General features: G+C 45.1%; 1 protein-coding gene across 2 annotated transcripts in view; it reads left to right on the top strand.

Annotated features, from left to right (window-relative positions):
• LAMA1 (laminin subunit alpha 1) overlaps window positions 1–22,959 on the top strand; it is a 144,255-nt gene that overhangs the window by 82,100 nt on the left and 39,196 nt on the right. For both annotated transcript variants that reach the window (XM_058677002.1, XM_058677003.1), the window contains 16 exons: window positions 148–328; window positions 767–903; window positions 1,530–1,766; window positions 2,929–3,072; window positions 3,693–3,872; window positions 4,951–5,136; window positions 6,152–6,279; window positions 6,991–7,111; window positions 8,155–8,292; window positions 11,548–11,669; window positions 13,844–13,930; window positions 14,200–14,393; window positions 15,150–15,292; window positions 17,455–17,544; window positions 20,528–20,639; window positions 21,606–21,768. In XM_058677002.1, coding sequence (XP_058532985.1) covers window positions 148–328; window positions 767–903; window positions 1,530–1,766; window positions 2,929–3,072; window positions 3,693–3,872; window positions 4,951–5,136; window positions 6,152–6,279; window positions 6,991–7,111; window positions 8,155–8,292; window positions 11,548–11,669; window positions 13,844–13,930; window positions 14,200–14,393; window positions 15,150–15,292; window positions 17,455–17,544; window positions 20,528–20,639; window positions 21,606–21,768 — 2,363 coding nt within the window. The remainder of the gene's footprint in view (window positions 1–147; window positions 329–766; window positions 904–1,529; window positions 1,767–2,928; window positions 3,073–3,692; window positions 3,873–4,950; window positions 5,137–6,151; window positions 6,280–6,990; window positions 7,112–8,154; window positions 8,293–11,547; window positions 11,670–13,843; window positions 13,931–14,199; window positions 14,394–15,149; window positions 15,293–17,454; window positions 17,545–20,527; window positions 20,640–21,605; window positions 21,769–22,959) is intronic.

The following is a 22,959-nucleotide window of genomic DNA, read 5'->3' as shown; positions in this document are numbered from 1 at the left end:
TATGGCAACTGGGAGACCACCTGGGGGGAGGGGAGTCCTTGTGCGGCACATGATGCATCGTGACACATCCTGTCTGTAATTTGGAAAACAGTCTCATGACATTTCAAGAACTTTGGCTCCCCCTACTCTCCCCTTGTTGTGAAACAGCCCGGCTACTATGGCCTGGCCCTAGGACACGGCTGCCTGGCCTGTGGCTGCAGCACAGCGGGCTCCACCTCGGATGAGTGCACGGATGAAGGGCGCTGTCGCTGTGCACCAGGGGTGGCTGGCGACAAGTGCGACAGGTGTTCCCATGGCTTCTACGCCTTCCAGAATGGTGGCTGCACAGGTGAGCTCTTGACCTCCTTGGTTTTGATGTTAGGGTAATCACACGTTTCTCTTTGATTCTGACCTTGAATTCCTGACTTGCTTTTGCCAAATTCCTTGAGCACACATGGATGGCTTCCTTTTACTGCAGCTTCCTCATCTGTAGGGCGAAACTAATTGGCATCTACATCCAGGGGTACCATCAGGGTGGTGTGTAAAGTCTGCCGGGCCGTCTGGCATGCAGTAAATGCTCCGTGCCATCAGCTCTCGCTGTTCTGCCCACCACTCAACACCTCTTCTAGTCTAATCCTTCCCATGCTCTCCGGGTTTCCTCTCCAGCCACGTCGCTGACACAGGGGTCCTGGGAGTCTGAGGGATTTCAGGAATCAGAAGAACCATCTAGATAATGCAGCACGTGGGAACATCACGCATACCCCTAAGGAACCCTTGTCTCTTTCAGCCTGTGACTGCGCTCACACACACAACACCTGCGACCCCCGGTCTGGCACGTGCATCTGCCCTCCCCACACCCGCGGGCTGCAGTGTGAGGAATGCGAGGATGGGTACTGGGGCCGTGACCTGGAGCGTGGATGCCAGGTGTGCCATCATCTCTGCCTCTTCCGGAGCGAGGGCCCCTTGGCTGTATCAGGCCGCCTTGCCTTTGCTCTATCCATTCGCTTTACCCCATTGAATCACTTCGGTTTATTGAAAAACTCAGATTGCAGAAATCAAAATGGAAAGGGGCTGTGCCTTAAAACCTGTTATTCTAGACTTTCTTCTAGAAGTTCGTTAAATGGATGATTGGATGACCCAGATTTCTTTCTCTGTGTCCTTCAAATATGTTCTGCAGTACATACTATCTTCCAGAAGGAAGTCCCAACTCCCTGCACTCAGAGATCTTGTCACATCAGCCAGCTCTAGAGAATTCTGCTGCTTTCTTTGATTAAACAGATACATTTTGCATTTTGAAAAACATGGGGAAATGACTTCTAAAGTAATCTTGCTGGATGTAATTCATTTCCATTTCTAGTCTGGACCCAAAGTACACGTGTTATTCCAGGCAAACAGTCCTTCCATTAACCCATGACCAAGTGACTCCCCGTAGCAATGGGGCGGGGAGATTGGTGCATACGTCTTCTTGTTATGTGAATTGTGCATGTTCCCTATGACAAAGCAACACTTGCCTTTACACTTGTTAAGGCTGTGTTTTTGTTTTCTTCCAGGCTTGCAACTGCAGTGGTGAGGGGTCGACCAGTTACCAGTGCGATATGCTCTCTGGCCAGTGCCAGTGCAAGTCTGCATTTGATGGACGCAGTTGTGACCGGTGCTCCTTGGGTTACAGAGACTTCCCAGACTGCGTCCCCTGTGACTGCGACCTGAGGGGTACGCTGGCGGACACCTGTGACCTGGAGCAGGGTCTCTGCAGCTGTGCGGAAGAAACTGCCACCTGCTCCTGCAAGGTGCTTGCCGCTAGCCTCCACTGTCCTCCTCCCTCCCCATCACAATGACTTTGGAGCTCTTGACAATTTAAGAAGGCAGTGAGGGCTTCAGCTTCTGTCTGACAGGCAAGGGAGCGGGGACAGGCAGAGAACTCCCATCCTTCTATTCACTCCTCAGTTGTCTGTAGCAGTTGGGATGGTTGGTGTCAAATCCAGGCGACAGGAAATGAATGCAAACTCCCACGGGTGTGGGTATGGAAGGGCAGTTCTCAAGTCAGCACCACTCCTCCCCACATCTACCTTGGCAGCGAGTGTTAGACCCCTCTGCTGAGGAGTTCATACTCCTGCATCTGAGATGAAGTCTACTAAACTCTTCTAAAATGGAAGATTCTGGAAATGGGGTTCTTTTTGTTGCCAGTGTTGGATGATGGAATCCCTTTGAACACGTGTGCCAGTGGCTGTGGGTAGTCAGCCTGCCTTGAATACAGAAGCAGAATACATGGTATAGGGTTTCAAGGAGGCTTGTGATTGTGCAACTGGGAGGAGCTTGTGCCTTTGTAGGTGCTGCTGGCCAAGATGGAAAGAAATTCATGTTATCTTTCAGGAGGGAAACTTTCCATGTCACTGTCCGTTTCATAGGTTTGTCTGAGTTTTCCCAGCAGGCTTTCTAAGTAAGAGGCTCTCTCCTCTTTTCTTATGCCCTCTCTTTTCTCGGTAGCTGATAAGACAGAAACCAGAAAGTAGCAGGTTGATGAGTGACGAGAGGGAAGGAAGGGAGTCAAGCAGATGTCGGTGGCTTGGGAGTCCCTGTTTCTCTGGTTTATCACGTCGTGTGATGACAACAATCATTACTGATGATCTGACCAACAGGGGTCTGTCCTGAGAGCCACCCACTTAGCGGTTCTCCAGTGACCATCAGAGTCCCCCTGGAGTGCCAGGGCCAGTTCTGAGGCATGACAGGAGGCTCATATCACAAAGGCTTTCAGGAGGATGTTGAGAGCAGTGGGGTCTGGGAGAGAACTGATACCCAAGGGGGCTTAGGACCTTGCACCCCAGGGAAGCAACTGTTCCATGATAGTGTGGATTTAAATCACACATTAATCTGCTTATGTTGCTGTGCGTCCAGAAATTGCCTCTCCTTCTTTGCAAGGCGAAAACGAGTCTACTGTTTGCGCCTCTTTAGGAGAACGTCTTTGGCCTCCAGTGCAGCGAATGCCGAGCTGGCACCTTCGCCCTCCACGCGGACGACCCGCTGGGATGCAGACCATGCTTTTGCTTCGGACTGTCCCACCTCTGCTCAGAGCTACAGGGTTACGTGAGGACCCCAGTAAGTCACCCAGTTAACGTGTCCTACACTAGCCTTTCTCAACCAAGTATTTACATTATAAATGTTGTTCTTGTGGCACTGTAAGCTCCAAAAAGCTAGTGTGGGTTCATGCCAGGCAACTTCAAAGGAGTTCGTGGAAAATAAATGATTATTTTTGGTGCCGAGAATTTTGAAATTTCTGCATATAGGAAGTCTTCAAAAAGTTTGTGGGAAATGTGTATTATGGCAAAAAACTGCATGGATTTCAGAAGTTTTTAAGCCAAAAATAAGTATTTCAGTTACATTTTTTCCCCCACAAACTTTTGGCAATACTTCTGTATGTGAAACAGAGCTCCTCGTTTTGCTCCTTAGCTGATCTGTCAAAGTTGGGGAAAAGATAAAAATGCAACATTTCAACAGTCTGTTTCATCTAAGGGAGCCCCACCTTGCTTTAGCAATTGGTTGACACTAAATGTCACATTTGATGGCGTTTTCAGTTCATGGGCAGCTACTGTTTGGTTTCAGGGGAAAGTGATCATGACACTGTCATATCCGAATTAGTGGCAAATGTGACCCGTCAGACTTGATGGGTCAGCCACAGTCTTGAGTGCCATCCTCTCCTCCCCTCTGCCCACGACTAGGTGACGCTGGACTCCGATCAGCCTCTTCTGAGAGTGGTTTCCCAGAGTAACCTGAGGGGCACGATGGAGGGGGTCCACTACCAGGCCCCTGATATCCTGCTGGACGCCGTGACTGCCCGACAGCACATTCAGGCCGAGCCATTTTACTGGTGGCTGCCGGAACAGTTCCAGGGAGACCAGGTAAGCAGGTTCTCAGCCAGGAGCCAGCCCTTTCCCCTGGGCCCCATGTATATAAAACAATCGCAATAGTCTATACTGTCCCATCACTGAAAGATATGACACTGGGACTGGTATTTGGCCTTGTAGTCAGTATACTGGATGAGATGCCAGAGTCTCCTATGGGAGTAATTTGGTTGGAAGTCCCCACTCCACTTCCAGTTACAGCTTCCTGCTAATGTGTACCCTGGGAGGCAGTAGTGGGGGCTCAGATACTTGGGTCTCTGCCACACAGCTGGGAGACCTGGATGGAGTTCCAGGCTCCTAACTTTAGCTTGGTCCAGCCCCAGGCTCAAGATTAGACTAGCAGATAACAGCTCGCTCACGCTCTGTCTCTCTCAGAAAATGTATTAAAACCCAACAAATAGATGCGGTTATTAATTTTCCTCTTCTAAGTGGCAATGGGGAAGTTTACTACTTCTGTCCTCCCAACACAAGCACCGAATGTTTGAATTTTTACATTCTCAATAATTCTTAGTCTTTGAAAGTTTAAATCCTTTTATTATTTTTTTTTATCCTAAACCAGTTATTCAAAAAACATTCCCTGTTTAATGACACCTGCTCCTTATAACCTAGAAGCTGTGACTCGGGTGCCCTTTTTTAAAAATCTGCCACTCATTTTGGAGGAAAAAACAAGTAGAAAAGAGTCATGAAATGCATTACTTGTGTGTTTTTGTTCATATAAACACTAGTGTGTGTGTGTGCGTGTGGTGTGTAATGTTTCACTCTGGCCTTTAAAATTGGCAACCATACAGCTTATGTTCTTGTAGATACAAATAATGGTTAAAAGAAACTTGAAAACAATGAGAATTCTTCCTGCCACACTGGTTTGTTATTTGGGAGGTCAGCTCTATTAGTATTAACCAGAAGAACCATAACTTGGGTCAACTTAATCATTTAGTAGAATTAAAAGCCAGTTTGAGATCGCATATTTCAGCGATGGGATGCATTTTTATGATACGAGATTTCTTTCTTATGATAATAGAAAGGTTTTTCAATGAAACTATGTCAGAGCAGTAAGCAGCAATTTGTCCTTTGACAGCTCCTGGCCTATGGTGGCAAACTGAAATACAGCGTGGCCTTCTACTCTTCCGATGGCATCGGCACCTCCAACTTGGAGCCTCAAGTTCTCATCAAAGGAGGTCGGACCAGAAAGCAAGTCATTTACATGGATGCCCCTGCGCCAGAGAATGGAGTGAGGCAGCAGCAAGAAGTAGAAATGAAGGAGGTAACAATAGGATCTTTTCTTACACATTCCTTAAGGGTATGGGCTTTCCTGTGGACGCGATGAAAGCATAATGCTGCCTATTAAAAAAAAAAAAAGCCAGAAAACTCTGGAATCAAATTTCTCACAGGTTTAGCAAGATAGACAAAGCAGTTTGAATTTCATGGTCTCAAGCTGTCCATCCTCATCCTCTGTTTCCCTTTCTGTGGGTTTAGTAAGTCTTGGTCAACTGTGGTCCAAAATGGAAAATTCTAGAAGTAAATCAGTTTGTAAAATGAAACAGTGTTTTAAATGGCAAGTCATTCTAAATAGCATGATATAATCTCATGCCATCCGATTCTATATTGCCTGGGTTGTCACTCATCCCTTTGTCCAGCATCCCCACGCGATACACACTACCCACTTTGGGTTATGGGATCAACTGTCCAAGTAACACGATGTTTGGGCTCAAGCTCATTTACTTAGTAATAGCCCTTAAGTGCAAGAGTGGTCATGCTGCCAGTTTCACTGCAGTACATTGTTCTGTTAGTGTATTATTGTTGTTAATCTATCCTGATGCCTAATTTTGATTTTTATCACAGAATTTTCATGTGTATAGAAAAAAAGATGACACAGGGTGGTACTACCCTGGGTTTCAGACAAGCTGCAGGGACTTGTATGTCTTGTACATAAGGGGAGGGGCTGCTGTAATAAGTCTGTGGATTTAATGGGATTGCATCTTACATCCTTCCCCTTGACGTACTGCCATCATCCTGTATGGAGACAATGGTGAAATCTTTGGGCTGAAGTCTGGAAAGTCTGGGAGGTTCTGCTGCCCAGGAGATGTTTACGCTGTGTTCAGTGTGTGCCAGTTGCTGCTCCGGGCTTTGTGTTGAATGAGGCTGCCCCGTGGAGACTTGTCAGTAACACTGAGCAGGATTTACAGAGCAAGGTTCAATTCTGGAGAAATTTAGGAAAGGGGCATGTGCTTGTGAGAATTTACACTCTGGATTTAATGAAATCTGCTCCTCACCCACAGAATTTCTGGAAATATTTTAACTCTGTTTCCGAGGAACCTGTCACACGCTCAGATTTCATGTCTGTTCTCAGCAACATTGAGTACATCCTTGTCAAGGCCTCATATGGTCAAGGGCTCCAGCAGAGCAGGTACCGCTTTGGGAAGCGTGAATGTTTTCCTTCTTTGGAATGGGATGCAAGGATTAGACTGGCTTCACTGTCTTTATTACTGCTTAAGTCGCTACTGGAAAACTGGAACTAAAATATAAGATTTTTTTTTTTGCTCCAAAGACATTTGAGAGCTATACATCCTTTAAAGTACACTTATCCTTTTAATTCCATTTTTTGAGTCTTTTGAGGGTCTGAATCTCTGAGCATTTCTGTTCCTTACTAAAAGCCTATTAAATAAGAATACCAATATGGAATCTGTGAATTACAACGTAAATTTTTCACCACCCATGCTAACGTGGATTTAAGAGTATATCGTAGGTACTTATGAAGATAAAATGTAAAAAAAGAAGGTACTATTTTCTATGCTACAAAACCGTAGTGGTCATTCCTTTGTAATGATGTATTAAGAATGCAATCACCTGCTTATTGAATCCATTAGCTCATAAAGAGAGCTGTGAAGCCAAAACCAGCACTTGCAGAAGATCCCTCAGGCGTAGTTTCCATAGCTGTATTCTCAAGTTGTAAAAATTTGGCCGAGGGCTCACTTAGGGAATTAGCAGTGGAAAGTGCTCCAACCTGGAAGGAGACATTGGGTTTCCTAACGCAAATGTTGTGTGGGGTGGGGTGCAGCTCATCTAGGAAGCTTTTCAAATGTCCCTGTTGGCTCTTTCCCTTCCACACGTGGCACAGGATCTCAAATATCTCCTTGGAAGTCGGCAAAAAGGCTGATGCGCTACAGCCGCACGGAGAGGTGGCCTCGCTGTTGGAGAAGTGTGTCTGTCCTCTGGGCACAGCAGGCTTCTCCTGTCAGGTAGGGAGACTTCAGAGACCATCAGTTCTTAGTGTGGAATTGCTTGTGATGGCAATGCCCCAGTGACCAACAGAACCTCTTCTCTCCTTTCGCATTACACGTTTTTATTCTGATAAAAGACTCAGCTTCAAATTAGACTGTGCTCTTAAGTTCAGTAGTGTTGGGTGTAGTCACAAAGTTAAAAATTTGGGGGAAAACTTTGGGCTTAGCAGTTAAGACACTGGTCACTGTGCCCGCGCTCAGTATCCAAGTCCCTGGGTTGGATTCCTGGCTCTAATTCCAAATCCCAAAAAGCAGCCAGTGATGGCTCGGGTAATTGGGTTCTCTACCTTCGTGGAAGACGTCCATTGTGTTTCTGGCTCCCCACTTCAACCCCAGGCCTGCCCAACCCTTGTGGACAATGAGGTGTGAACGAATGAATGAGAGCTCTCTCTGTCTCTCTCTGCTCTTCTGATTAAGAAAAAGAACAGAATTCTGTACTCCTCCAGAAATTCCTTCCTGTCTCCTCTCCCATCACTGTCCCCTTTATGAGTTTGATGGCTCTGGGTGGAGGGTAATGTGCAGTCACTCAAGTTTGGCTGTGTCTCCACTGCTCTTTTGATGGACGTATTAGTCGCTTGTATGTTTCAACTGCTGTGAGTAATGCCGCTGAACACATGGGTGCACACACATCTCTGCAAGTCCCTGTGCTCAGTTCTTTTGGACATATACCCAGAAGTGCAATTGCAGAGTCTCGTGGTAATACGGTTTTCAAGTTTCGTGGTGCCTGTAGGCTGTTTTTCATAGTTGCTGTTCCTGCTGCTCTGCGTTCTCACCTGCAAGCTGTGAAGGTTCCAGCATCCCCATGTCCTCACCAACTCGTGTGATGCATTTGGTTTGGCCAGTGGCTACCTTCTGTCTATGGCTTGGCTGGTGTTTCCCTGTGATGGGGATGCTGAACTTCTCATGTGCTTCTTGGCCCATTCTGTGCCTTCTTTGAAGAAATGTCTGTCTAAAGCCTTTGTCTGATTTTAATCACATGGTTCCCTTTGGCATTCCCTCAGGACTGTGCACCAGGCTACCACCGAGGGAGGCTTCCAGAAGGTGCTGGCAGGGGCCCCCGCCCTCTTCTTGCTCCCTGTGTGCCATGCAGTTGCAACAACCACAGTGACATGTGTGACCCCGAAACTGGGAAATGTCTGGTATGGTTGTGTGGGTGCTCACCTGAGTTTTACAGCGGGCTCTGGGGTATATGAACTGACCTAGTCCTTCCAGTTGGTTGGTTTAGGAAATACAGAAAGATGCATAAATAAATGCAGAAGACTCATACTGAGGCAGAAGCTTGCTGTAGCAGTTCAGACTGTACTTGAGACATCCATAGCCCAATGTTGGAGTGCATGGGGTTGCTTACCTCATGTGTACCCCGAAAGGCAGCAGGTGGTGGCTCAAGCAGTTGGGTCCCCGCCACCCGTATGGGAATCCTGGATTAAGTCCTTACTCTCACCTGTGACTTGACTCAAACTTGGCAACCATTGCAGGTTTCTGGGGAGTGACTTGAGCCAAAAGATGATAGCTCTCTTTCTCCCTGCCTCCTCCTGTCCCTCCCTCTGAAATTAAAAAATTAAAAAAAAGAGTGAGAACTTTATGAAGACTCTCCTGTAGGTTATAAAATAAGTTAATGCCAGTGCTGTAAATACCCTGTTATTTATTTTTTAATGCATGTTCTACTGGGTGATGATGACACAGTACTTTAATCAGGAGCTTGAGTCTCGGCTACCTCCCCAGAAAGATGAGTCTCAGAGACATAAGAGATGCTCTGTCCACTGCAGAGACCAAGTGACCTGGACAGAGGCCTCATGGCCTTGACTGAGGACCGACTTATATCCTGGACTTTGTGGAGATGTACAATCTTGTTCTTGATCTACAATCTTGTTTTTACAATCCCTCATGTGAACACTGGCTTTTGCATCAGTTGGGCTGAGGCTAACCTATCCGTGGTAAAGAAGTCACCAGAGGGAGAGACACACCTGAAGCCTTGCAGCTCCTAGATGTGAGCCAGCCACAGGAACACAGGAAGCCAGGGCGAGGGGCAAGGTCACTGGGCTTGCCGCTGGCACTCAGCCCGCCCACATTCATCTTCAGGGGGCCTTTTGTATGTGGATTGGAATTCCATTTCCTCCTTAGAAAACTGCTAAATTACAGCAGTGCTCAGGTGAATTTAGCACAAAAGGACTGCATGGGTTTCTTCCATGAAAATGGCCCATGTTAACCTTTGCTGCTTCCACTGTCTATGTGGAATAAGGGAATTATTCCAGCCAAACATGGTCAAATGAACTTAATGAGGATGCTAATTGCTGCAACACTATTAGGAAAAAATTCCTTCATTCTAATCAGCTCACACTCCAGGCAAAAGCAAAATGCTAATAGAGAAAATAAGAAGATCTCATTTAAGGATTTAAGGAGAATGGATTTCAGGGCAATAAAGTGAAATGTAATTAGCTAGGAAGGTCCCTTGGCTGATCGTGGGGCAGCAGGTCACAGAGATAGTTAAGCTCTGTCTTTCCTTGCTGCAACCACTGTAACAAGATCAGGTGTTCAAAAGACTTCAATTACTACCTCCACCAGCCTGACCCAAATTCACCCGAATAGAGTTGTAAAATCGCAGTTCATCTGTCGATGTGTACCCTAAGAAATAACTGAAAAATAACTACTTGCTTCTTAACCCAGTCTGGAGAGTGACCTGAGGACTGGATGCTACCAAGTAGTCCCCTGCTCTTTGCCAGATGTTACCTGGAACCCGTCTGAGCCCTCACCTGGCCTCTGAACTGTTTCCGTACACACCAGTGACCATCCAAGCTGTCAGGAAACCCTCTGATGACTCTGCATTAGCCTACTCTCCTGCAGTCTCGGGGTCCTGAGCACACCTCCAAGCAGGTTTCCCTGCCTTTTGCAGATCTAGGTTCTATGTTCTTCACGAATGCACATGTCGGGACTTACCGGGAACAATTCCAGGGTTGCAGGAGGACTACTTTTGTCAAATTGCAAGTCCAGTGACAACATTGATGCAGACAGTCACCTAATTCACATTTCCATGCCTGACTTCAACAACAGGGAGCCCGTTGCCGGAGTCGCCCCACCTGTGCCTGGACGGCTCTGACTGTTCCTCAGACTGTGGGTCCTGGAGCATGGACCTGTTGGTGCGGTTTTATTCTTTGGAGCCATGGTGATGAACCGCTAGTTCAGGTTAAGTTACAAAAAAGCAGCTTACTTTTGGACAATTTGCCTTCGATCTTGAAGACCAAGAAGCCCACAGCCTATTGCATGTTAAGGGGACTTTTGAATGCTGGAGCTGGCGTTAGCAATGAGAAAATCTGGAAGATCTGTCAGAATTCACTCCCATCCTCTAACGTGCATAACCAGTCAGTCTGATACTGTGTCATTAAAATAAACACTGAACAAATTCTTTTCAAATGAAAAGGTTGCAAATTTTACTTCTAAATAGATTGATTTTTTTTAAGGTGCAAGTGGATTCCAGTGAAATAGGAACACATTTCTAAAATGATGAATACCAGATTTTGTCTGACTTAAAAGGAACTTTGTTAAGCAATGAAGTTTTCTCACTGCTGAAGATGAAAGTGTAAGGAGATGGCAAGTTGCTCTGCAAGCTTGCTGGAGCTCCTCTGTTACTGGTCCAGCTGCACCAGATACGGAGCCAGGTGCCCAGGGCCTGAGGACATAGCAATGCCTCGAGCAAATACAGACTGTAAATCAGTTTGGGTGGCAAGAATCACTTGCTCTTTTAACTAAAAAAACATGTGCTCTTATTTGATAGGAAAGCTGTAGCTCCTAATGATGATTTATTTTTCCACTGAGATTCAGTCGATGATTGCAAGGTTCTGTTGGCAGTACAAGACCACGGATTTTTTCCCCTTCAGTGTCTTGTTCCCGATGTGATCCTTCTGTTCACTGCTGCTCTTGTAACTCTGCGTCTAGATCCCTTGGGCGCTGACTATGTGCAAACCCGGTGCTTCGCTTTCTGTGTCGCTCGGAATATTCGATCCACATTTGAAGGTTCCGAGTGCTGATTATTTTGCTTGGCCCCGTGTGTATTTTTCTTTAAGAAGGATGTCTTTTTGTAGGCTGGATTAGAGAATGCAGTCTTAACAAGGAATGAAGGCCTCAAAGCCAGAAATGTTTTCAGGATATATGTATGGAATGTATGGAGATATATTTTATTTATTTTTATTATATATATATATCTAATATAATTTAACATATTTATATTATAGATATTATTATATATATATATACACACACACACCCTAGGAAAGTGCTCCCCTCCCCTCAGATTTTTTTTTCCAACTGCAACATGGTATGAGGCATGGCAGTGCTCGGCTGTTAGAGAAGACTGATTTGTACTGGTTCTCTCTCTCTCCTTGTGAAATGTGGGCTCCCAGAACTGCAGCGATCACACAGCGGGGGACCACTGTGACGTGTGCGCGCCAGGATATTACGGGAAGGTGATTGGCTTGGCCGACGACTGTTCTCCGTGCACCTGCCCCTACCGCCAGCCTGCCAGGTGAGCCCACACAGGTGCAGCCTCGCACGCCAGAGGCATGTGCCTGGGGCTGCTTCCATTCTCAGGCTCATGTTCCAGGGTCTCTGTGTGGTATGCACTAATGAATATTTCCCATGCACTGAAAAAAATCTGATTTTAAGAGAGTTTTCACTTTCATAAGCATTTGAAGAAACTCTAACAACACTAAAGTATCTTTATTGGTGCTTGGTGTTAGAAAACAATCCATTGAAGAAGGACTTACAAGCTGTTTGTTTAAAACTAATTTTTCCCCAGCCTCGATATTTGGTTTGTATAGAGAGGTATTGCCATTAATTTTTTGAATGATGATGCCAAAGCATTTAAATTTCTCTTTAAGTGAATGGGTTTAGAGCTCATGTCTGCTTGTTCCCTAATTTGGTGCTGAGAAGTGATAGTGGTAAGACTGGTACTGGTTTCTACCTTGTGGTGCTGGAATCATCTGAATGCAAAAAAGAACTAGAGATTTGAAGTGGGAGTTGAAATATCATTGGATTCTCCCTGGTTAAGTGAAATTTATCATGCATAAGCAGCGTTTTCTTATTGCTCAGAATATGTGAGAAGATACTGAGCACGGAAAGATAAAATACAAACTTTGGGGAGATAACGTATTTTATTTTTATATCTGTTTGGATCTTTCATTGCTTCATAGCATGTCATATTTGGCTGTGAAGGTGCCAAGCAAGAGGCAGTGTGGACCCTGCCCTTCAGGACAACCAAGCAGCCTAAAATTTGCTGTTGCTATTGTGTTTTTTTTTCACCTTAAATTTATGTATAAATTTTGACTTATTTCCATTTCTCTGGTCTTTGCTATTGAAATGTTTGTATGTGTGTGTGAAAATGGGTATGTTTTAGCATCACTTATACTCAGCAAATTGGGGAAAGCGTGGACTATCTTAACTGGAGAGGATTGGTCTGCCTCATTGTGGTGCCTTGATCACAGGAAAAAGAACAGGGTGTGTCAGTCAGTTCAGAATTGTGGAAAAAGCCAACGGAGGGATGTATTTGTGTCATCTCAGAGGAAATTAATCCATGTAGCTCTCACGGACCATACCTACAGAGTGATCTGTGTTCAAGAAATGTTGGGGGCAGCTTGCCCCTGTCTCCTTTGCGCATGTCTCTACTCTTTGGGCAACCATCCCGGAGCTCACATGAACAAATTAAAGGTTGTGTTAGGAGTTACGAGTGTGAGGGTGGGAACCAATGTGTGTCTCTAAACAGAGAGACCATACAACACATGCTTTTGTTCTCCACCTTTTGTTTGTTTCCGCTGGAGTCTGAACCTTAGTGGTTATAGAAGAAAAAAGTCCAGTCTGGCGTAGGACTAATAAATTACACTTGGAATCACTTTACTGGTCACCTAGGGACTCTGTAACGCTAGTGTGTGTGTGTGTCTGGTTTTGCTTTTTCTATAGCTTGCAGGTACCCAGCGTAGCCTCTAGATGGCACCTTAGGAATTTTAAACTTGAAAACAGAAGGTGCTGGAAAGGCAGGCTGAAGTCTGAGGATCCAGGGATACTGGCTTCCCAGAGGCTGTCACTTGGCTTCTGCCACCTGCCGCGCCTCCCTCCCTACCTTTAGCTCCACCTGTTTTCAAGCCACACCCACCTCATGGCTTTTCTCGCCCTACCTTTCTCCTTTACTGTTCCTAACAGTTAATTTCTACTCATCTGCCTTTGTTCAACCATTTTCTCCCTGCTGTCTTTCATGCTTGCACAAGCTCATTCCAGCCCTCTTAACACCTTACCACCGGGTCAGCCAGGCAGTTCCCTACTGAAATCTTAGAGCAAGACCCTTGGTACCAGGAAGCTTCTTTGGGGAGACTAAATGAATTATACTCCTCAAGAGGTCACATGAGTATACTGGCAGGAGGTCTGAAGAAGATTCTTGGGATTCATAATGTGTTATTAATTATACTGATTTTATGTTTATTTTCCTTGTTGTGTCCATTAGGTCGTAAGCTCTGAAAAGCTTGTCTGATCATCTGGTGTAATCACATAACGTTGAACAGTTTCCTAACACCTCTTGGGTGTATCTTACTGGTATTATTACTTAGTAGCAGCTGAAGAATTTTGGGTGTGTCCTAAGAGTAATAAGTATTTAAGAAAGATTTGAAGTTGTAGATCTGGAAATGCAAAAAAAAAAAATTGTGCTTCCAGTTTCAGTCCCACTTGTGTCCTGGAAGGTGATGGTGACCTCCGATGTGATGCCTGCGCCCCTGGCTATGAAGGACAGTACTGTGAAAGGTATGGCATTGCACATGCACACGGGCATCGTAGGCACGTTTACAATAGGCACACTCCTCTAGCAACTTGGCAGTCATTGTTCATTTGCATGTGCACAGTAGATTCCGGGGGGGAGGGGCTTAATGCTGTCTCTAAACAGTTTCTCCTGTTAGGAACGAGCTTGTGTGCTCCGTGTGACGTTTGGTGCAAATGGTTATGTCCCAGGGTAAAAGCTGGTTGTTGTATTGTTGGTACCATTGTTTATACCTGCTTATCTTTCCTTCTTGCAGGTGCTCCTCAGGCTACTATGGGAACCCTCGGATGCTGGGCGGCAGGTGCCATAAGTGTGACTGCAGCCCACACGGCTCTGTTCACGGTGACTGTGACCGTGAATCCGGGCAGTGCATTTGCCGGCCAGGAGCCACTGGACTGCAATGCGAACAATGCGAACCCAGGCACATATTGCTGGAGAGCAATTGTGTTTGTAGGTTTTCTCCTCTAAATATCTAAAGGACGAGTTTCATCTTGAATGGTTTCCTTTCTGGGGAGCCAAGAGGTTACAGCACCCTGTTTGGATAGCAGCAGCAGAAAGCCCTTTGCCAAGTGTAGTTTATGATTTTACCTAAGCGCAGATTGCAACTGCTTGAACCAAACTGAACCTTTGCTGTACGTTTGCAGGCTCTGCTGCTTCCTCCAGCATCCTGCTTTAGCTGCTTGAGACTCGGGTAGCAGAGCCAAGGACCAGCCTGAGCTGTTGTCATTGTCCACCCAGATGTCAGCACGCCTTCAGCTCCTGGCTGCCACAGTTTTTGCTTGCTTTTGCCCCTACTGTTTTGTATCAACAGCAAGCACAGGAGGCTCTTGGGGGGGGGGGGGTCTTTTCAGCGGTTTGTAGGGCAAGACAGGCTCTGAGAGGCAATCCTTGGATCCTTTGTAGCAGGTCTGGGTTAAAGCTGAACTAAGGGTCATACAGGGTGGTGCAGGGTGATGGAGCCAGCCAAACCGGGGCCTCTCTTGGGCTCAGCTGGGAACAGGTCTGAATATTGGCATCATCGTTTGGGTGAAAAAGGCTCAGCACTTACGGTGAAAGCAGTAGTAGCTTCAGGTGTGGTCCGTGGGGGCTGTGGGATTTTCTTTGACCATCTGGATGGTAATGACGGGGGTGGGGTGCTCCTGGAGCCCCATGGGAGCATGACAGGCGGCTTTGCATTGACTTGGAGTGTGGTTCCCTTGTCTGTAGCTTGTGACGATGAGTGCACTGGCGTGCTGCTGGATGACCTGGACAATATTGGAGATGCCATTCTGTCTGTGAACCTGACCGGCGCTTTTCCTCTCCCCTATGGAATTTTGTCAAACCTGAAAAATACCACTCTGTATCTCCGGGTAGGTGCCGGGTGCTTGCATCACGGCAAGGTGGAACTGAGGGCTGGGTGCTGGAGTCCTGCTGTGTGTCTACCTCACTGCCCTCTGGCCCACTGGGAAGTTTGCAGGGTGCACTTGAAAGTGAGGATCCCTCATGCAGGGACCCCATCCTCTCACCTAAGGTGTCCCTGTGGACCTGTTTGATTACTAAGGAGCTGCTGTGCCTTCTGACATGAGGGCGTTCCAGAAAATGCATGGAGATGTATAGAAAAGTTAATATGGGTTGGACACTGTGGCACAGCCAGTTAACATGCCTCTGGCACTGCTTCCGTCATCTTAGATCTCAGCGCTGGTTCTAGTCTCAGCTCCCTGCTAACACAGCTGCTAAGGCGGCAGGTGACGGCCCAGGTGCTTAGGCCTCTGGCACCTGTGAGAAACCAGATGTAGTTCCTGGGCCCTGGTTTCAATGTGGCTCAGCCCTAACCATTGTGGCTGTTTGGGGAGTGACCCAGCAAATTTAACATCTCTCTCTTTTCTGTGTCACACTGCCTTCCAAATTTTTTTTTTAATGTAATGCACGTTTTTTTCATGAATCAAGGACCCATTGTGTCTTTGACCCCATGGTCCCTGTTTTGGAGTGTGACAGTGTAGACTCTCATTTCACTTTAAGATAGACCTTTTCGTATTTGAAAATAGCTCTTCTGGTGCAAATCTGGAAAATAAACATGGACCGTTTCTCCTTCAGTGAGGATTTTCAGGGGCCAGCACTGTGGGTTAACCTGTCCTTTGTGATCTAGCATCCCAGTTTGGAGCACCAATTTTAGTCTCAGCTGCTCAAGTTCTGACCCAGCTCGCTGCTAACGTACCTGAAAAGGGAGCAGAAAATGACTTACGTTCGTGGGCCCCGACACTCATGGTGGGACCCAGATGAAGGCCCAGCCTCTTGGCTTCAGCCTGGCAGCTCTGGTGATTGATGCCTTTGGGGAATGAATCAGCAGGTGGAAAATCTCTTTTTCTCTCTCCTGTCCCCCATGTTGGACTTTCAAACAAATAAAAATAAATCTTTAAAAAAAACAATAAGAAATAATGAGTGACTATAAGCAAAGTAGCTTATATACTGAAGAAGTGCTGTTTTCTGTTAAATATGCTATTGATTTTTAAAAAATATCTTGATGTCATTAATTTGAATGACACAGAGACAAAGAGAAATTAAATAGACTTCACATCCATAAGTACATTTCCGAGATGCCCAGTAAGAGCCAGAGCCGGGCCAGGTCTACCTCTGTGTTTGGGGTGTATGTAGGACTGGTGTGCATGTGTGTATATGACTGGGGTGTGTGTGTGAGAGAGAGATGTGATTGTGTTTGGTATGTGTGTGTATTAGGTGGTTCCCCCTTATTGGCAGTGAATCTTTCTCTAGGATGCCAGCCAAGGAAGATTTGGAAACTCTAGGGATTTTTTTTTAAGATTTATTTATTTTTATTGGAAAGTCGGATGTACAGAGAGGAGCAGAGGCAGAGAGGAAGCCTCTTCTGTCCACTGATTCTCTCCCCAAGTAGCTGCAATGGCGGGAGCTGAGCTAATCCGAAGCCAGGAGCCTGGAGTCCAGAGCCTCTTCCAGGTCTCCCACATGGGTGCAGGGTCCCAAAGCCTTGGGCTGTCCTCCACTGCTTTCCCAGGCCGCAAGCAGGGAGCTGGGTGGCAAGCGGGGCCGCTGGAATTAGATCCAGCGCCCGTATGGAATTCCAGCGCATGCAAGGCGAGGACTTTAGCCTCTATGCCACTGTGCCAGGCCTGCAAATGTATTTTAAACTTATCAAGTGAGATAAGGACTTGATTTAAATTAAACTGATTTTAAACGATTTGCTCTCATAAATTTCTGTGTCTGTGATATTGAAATAAAGCCAGAGTTTTGTTGAGGATTTGTGCAGTCTCAGATTCTGCTCAACTCCCCAGATTTTAGGTCTGTGTTGCAGGAAATACAGTGTAAATGGAGGCCGTGTGGGATCAGGTAGCTATAGTCAGAACTGGAGTAAATCTGGTCTGTTGTATTTTTAATGAACATTTCCAGGAAACACAAATACCTTTCTATGAGCAACAAAGGAGATAACAAGTGATTCTTGATTAAGAACCAGAACATTTTACTTTGAAGCATTGAAGTTTGTGTCCTTCTTTCTTCTCAGAAATCTTTTTTAAAAGAGAACACTCGAAAGGAACTGGCTAGCACTGAACTTGAAGATGTCGCAGAACAAACAGAGGGCCTGCAACAGGAGGTAAATTCTTTCACGTAAAGACGGCCTCCCCAGTTCAGCCCTTGTGAGCCATTGTGGGGGTCCGGCCTAGAGCTTTCCATCAGATCAGCAGGCTTTAGCCTCAGGAGGTGGGCTCCAGCTACCTTCTCTCAGGTTAGCTCTGGCATGCAAGGTTTAGAGGGCAAAGGCTGCTAACCAAATTTCTGTTCTCACTGGGCTGTGGATTCAGCCAATTCACTTTGCTGTCTGGCTTCCATTGTCTCCTCTGAACAGGACGAAAAGATAGCTTGGTTTCTGCCAAGGGCTGTTTGAATCTTTATGACATCATTCACAGGCCATATAATATTATCAACTAAAACATGAGCCTGCTATAGATTTATTGAATTTTGAATCCCACTTGTGGTTGACTTGGCAGGGGCAGACCAAATGATTTCACAAGTCCTTGTATGGCCCATGGGCTGGGCATTCTGTAGCACTGTGTCAGGCCTTGGAGAGGTTGAACCTGTCCCACATGGCTGTGATCCCTGGCTCCAGCTGCGGAGCCCTGTGGATCCAGGAGTGATAACTGAAATGCTCGGATTCTTGCCAGCTGGGTTGAGTTTCCAGCTCTTGGCTTTAGCTCCAGTGCAGCTCCAGATGTTAGAGACCTTTGGAAAGTAAACCAGCCAGTGGGAGTTGTTCTGTGTCTTTCAAATGAATAATAGGGCTTTTTTTTTTTAAACATCGTCGAGGTTTTTGTCTTCTAAATTCATCCTGTAACCGAGTACATGATGAACACAGGCCAGTGCCAGGCAGGCCAGCAAACTCTTGCATGGCAGGAGGGTGGCGCAGGCTTCAGTGTGTGGGTATCCCTGCAGCATTCAAGCTTCTGGCCAGGGTATTTGATTTTAAGACACAAAATGCCAAATGAGATCACCTCTATGTCAGCAAGAAATTGAGCACACCAAGTGAATAGTGTTTAGGGATCCCCAAAAGAATCTACACAACTATGGTGAAGGAGGCCTCATTGTTGAATGTACCAAGTTTCTGCTTACAAATGTTGTGTGTGTATATATACGTACACACATATACACTTGAGTTGCTATTTATAGTAAGCTTCATGGATTATAACTGTCAATTGCAAATATCTAGGAAAAATGCATCTATATTAAATACAGGCAGCCATTTGTTCTCAGCATTATTCCATAAACAATATGGTGTGATAACAATTGGCACAGTATTTATGTTGCATTAAATAGTGTAAAGAATCCAGAGCTGAGGATATGGGAGGGTGTGCACAGGTTCTTTGTAAATTTTATGGAGGAGTCTTGAGTATCTGCAGTTTTTTTATGCGTTGAGAGTCCTGGAATGGAACCCCTGTGGATATATACCGTGTAGGACGGGGCATCTACAATGCACATGGAGCTAGAAATTCCCATCTCTCTCTGTCCATCTACTGTAGCATTGGTTTGTCTGTATCTACCATCTGGTTGCAACATGCACACTGTATACAAACATGCATCTGAGGAGTGTGTGAAGTTGGCTCCTGTAATTCAGAGGTGGTAATGATTTGGAAATGGTACAGGGGTTTAAGAGTATGCTCTCAGGAGATGGGCAGGTGGACATTTGACAGGACATGATAAACTCATTAAAATAAATTGTCCATTAAAGGAAGATTCTCTTTTGTCTTGACTGGAAAACACTTTCAAACCAGTTAGAGTTATTATACATTTTGAGGCCTTACTGATGGCTTTTCTTTTAATAAATTGTAGATTTTTTTAAAGTAGCAGCTAAGGGGACCTATGTGTCATCTCTGGAATACCCACTTTATACTAGCTAGTCCAGTTCATCCTTATTAAGTGGCATATTCATCCCAGGCTAAAGTTGGAGATGGCCACAGCTGGCAGATTCAGCTTTAAAACTTGCTTCTCCTGGCTCCATCTTACCACCTTTGAGAGACTAAATTCTCACCAACCATACAAACCTAGTAAGCTTTTGCTTGCTGTATCCCGTAGGAAGTCGTGCAATACCTAATGTTTTAGAGTGGCACCACCTGTGTGACCACTGGCCTGTAAAATTACAATGGAGCTGAAAACTTGCTCTGGCCCCTTGACATGGTAGCCATTCTGGTGTAGCAGCACAGTTTCCCAAGCCTGCTGCACTGCCAGGTGTGTGAAAGTCTTAGTATGGGATACTTGATACTATGTGGCAGGGTTCCTGGTTTATATTTATGCTTCTGCACTTTTATTTTGGAGTTACGACAAAGAGCATACCCTCTTATGTCATCAGCAGCCTCATGTTTACCAAATCCTTTGATGTTCATTTTCTCTTACCCATAATTTCATTTCATGTTGTGTTCACTGTGGTCCCATGAAAAACAGGCTAAACCATTGCTGAGCGCACTTCAAAAAGATCTTGGGAAGTAAAAATAAAAGATAAGTTCCATTTCTATGCCAAAAAGTTTAAAAATCCATGTATGCTTAAGAGGACTCTTAGGAAAGGTCACAAAAAATGCATGTTCTGAAAAAAGCAAATCAAACTTTTTGGCCCCAAAATGAATTTTCCTTTTGCTTTCCATGGACCTGTGGAAATGCCTCTTTTTATAGCATATTCTGAAAGTATAGTGAGCGAGCTATGACCTGGAAGCTTATGCAAGACTCTGTATGATGTTACATCATGGCAGGGTCTCTTAATGTAGTTCTCAACCTGTCCTTATTGCTAAGTGATATGTGACTTTCCTGGAGATCTCAAGAGAGCAAAGGCCCTTTGCCATGCTGATACTGGGAGAATCTTTCTGCTTTTGAAAGATCCATACCATCATTATTCACACTGAATGAGCAGCAAATTATTTCACAAACCATTTAGTTAATTTCCAACCTGGAAATAGCAACCTTGATATGCAGGAGTATCCGTATTTACTCTGTATTCTGAAACACCTTCTGTAGCTTAACAGAGGCCACAGCTGGAGTACCAAGGCTTGCATATTATTTGAAGCCACTAACCTGAGACCTGATTTTTCTGGCAGCTCACCAGAGTGTTAACAACTAGCCAACAGGTGAACAAGGCAACTGAGAGAATCCTCAACGCCAGCCAAGACTTGGCCACATTCATTGAGAGGCTGCAAGTGGACATCAGAGGTAGTGGGGCCTGGGGCTGTGCTCAGGTGGGAGGAAGAGTCACCTTTACTTTACTAAATGTACAAATAGGGGTGTCTTGCATTGGGCTTCTTTGAACCAAATGGCTAGAATTTTCCATAGCTTAAGCATCCTGAAATGTCTAGGCCCTAGATGTTACTGAGAGCTTCGTATATCGTATTTATAACCTGTTTCCTTTTGTCCCATGTGTTATGCCTAACACTTGGATCCTCCATTGTCAAGTCACATTATGATAAAATTGGTATAGTATCTACCATGTGTTTTCCCAGAACAGTGCTGATGGCTTTGAGGGCTTCAGTTTGGTGCCAGTGTATGTCCACAATAGAAGGGAATATTTTGATAACATTTTGCATGGATTTCAAAATTTCTTGCAGAAAAATAACCAACTTCTCATTCCACTTATTCATGAACTTCTTAAAGTTCCCCTTGTTAGACTGGTTTAGTCAATTTGGACATTAAGTGTACTCTTTTCAGTTTTATGCATATCAGAAACATATTTCTGCCTTTATTTTTGGATTCTGGTATAAGAATTTAAGAAGTACAAAATCCAAGGCAAATCGGATCTTACAGGGCAAGAGATAAGAGACTGAAAAATCCTGTTTAATCATAAGAGTAGTGTCAAGCATTAGCAGTTTATTCATGCAGAGTCTTCATTGAGAGACTTCTAGATGTCTGCGAGGTACAAGGAAATGCTTAGGTGATGCTGATGGAGCTGGTTGGCTCCTGTCTTTTTGGAGTGTAGTCTGGTGAGACTGATAGTGAATCAAGTGGTAATGTCAAGTTCATGAGTGTTTTATGAGATAATATCCAAAGTAGAACGTGTAGTAGAGACCCAACTCAGTTTAGGGTGGCAGAGTAGCCCTCCTCCAAGAAGGTTCTAGGTTTTTTTCCTTCAGTACTGTCCACTCCTGAGGGACTGATGAATGGATGGATGGATTTGCTCCCCAGACATTCTTGAAAAGGCAGCAACTCTCAACCAGACCCGGGACGAGGACTTCCCGCTGCCCAATTCGACCCTGCAGCATATGCAGCGGAACTTGACGGCTTTGCTGGAAGTCATTCAGAACAGACATTTCACACAGCTGCACCAAAATGCCTCCCTGGAACTCAAGTAAGTTGCACCACCAGGTAGAAATGGGGGCATGCATACTGAGGGCGGGGTGGTATAATAAAGAAAGGAAGGGCTTCCGGGGGCAGTGGTGGCATGTCCTAAGAGAGGGGACAGAGTCCTGCTGTCAGGCAAATGGGGAGATGGGGTGCTGCCCCCACAAGCAGCTGCAGACAAATGTGATCGGCATGGTCAGCACCATTTGTCTTTGTGCTTTTTTGTGAGTTTCTGCTTTTTGCTTTAATTCTGTGATTGCGGAAAATTATCACCTAGCACAAACAGAAGAGACTCATGGGACTGTATTGTTACAGATCAAGGATACAGCAGTTAATGTTCATAAAAGAAAGTATAGTTAGTGGCTCCCTATGCCATGAACTCTCATTTTGCCAGAATCACTCAGCTAACTTGTTAACCCCCTGATTGAAAACCATGATATAAAATGACATAGGGATTACAAAGAATTGTGACATACGAGGAGCTTGGAATTTCCTGTTAGGCCTTTTTCTTGGTATTTTCATTGAGTTTTTACTTGGTGGAATAACACAACTGCTTTTTTGCCAAGTTGCGATAAATGTCTTAAGTACTAGTTTATTAATTTAAAAGAAAGAGAAAACATGTGCTCCCACCCGCTGGTTCACTCCTCAAATGCTTGTAAATTTTAGGGCAGGGCCAGGACAAAGCTCAGAGCCAGGAGCTTCCTCCATCCAGGTCTCCCAAGTAGATGCCAGGAACCCAACTCTGTAAGCTGTCACCTGATGCCTCCCAGAGCACACATTAGCAGGAGAGCCGAGAACTGAACTCGGGCACTCCCAAAGGGATGTGGCGTTTTAACCACTAGGCAAAACATGGGCTCCCACAACTAATTGAAATAAACAATTTGATAGCATAAAGGGATGTAGAACATTTGATTTCTATTATAGCTATCAAATAGTATCTTTTGGCAATTTGAATTTGAACATTTGATATAATCTGCTAATTTGTTGCCTAAAATCCTACATTTCCTGTAAATAAATTGATGAATTCATAGCAAATCACCTCTGTTCTCTTTATTGCCATGTTATCACAAAATATTGCAGGTTCCATCATTAGCATATAATGTAGCACCAATTTTCTGAATGCAGACTCATTGAGATGCTGTTCTTTTAATGTCATGGCTAAAACGCATTAGGAAGCTTATAAACAAATATAATTTGT

The sequence above is a fragment of the Ochotona princeps genome, chromosome 18 (assembly GCF_030435755.1).
Source record: "Ochotona princeps isolate mOchPri1 chromosome 18, mOchPri1.hap1, whole genome shotgun sequence".
Classification (NCBI taxonomy): Eukaryota; Metazoa; Chordata; class Mammalia; order Lagomorpha; family Ochotonidae; genus Ochotona; species Ochotona princeps.
The sequence above is the reverse complement of the archived record's forward strand: the minus strand, read 5'-3'. Positions and strand labels throughout refer to the sequence as shown.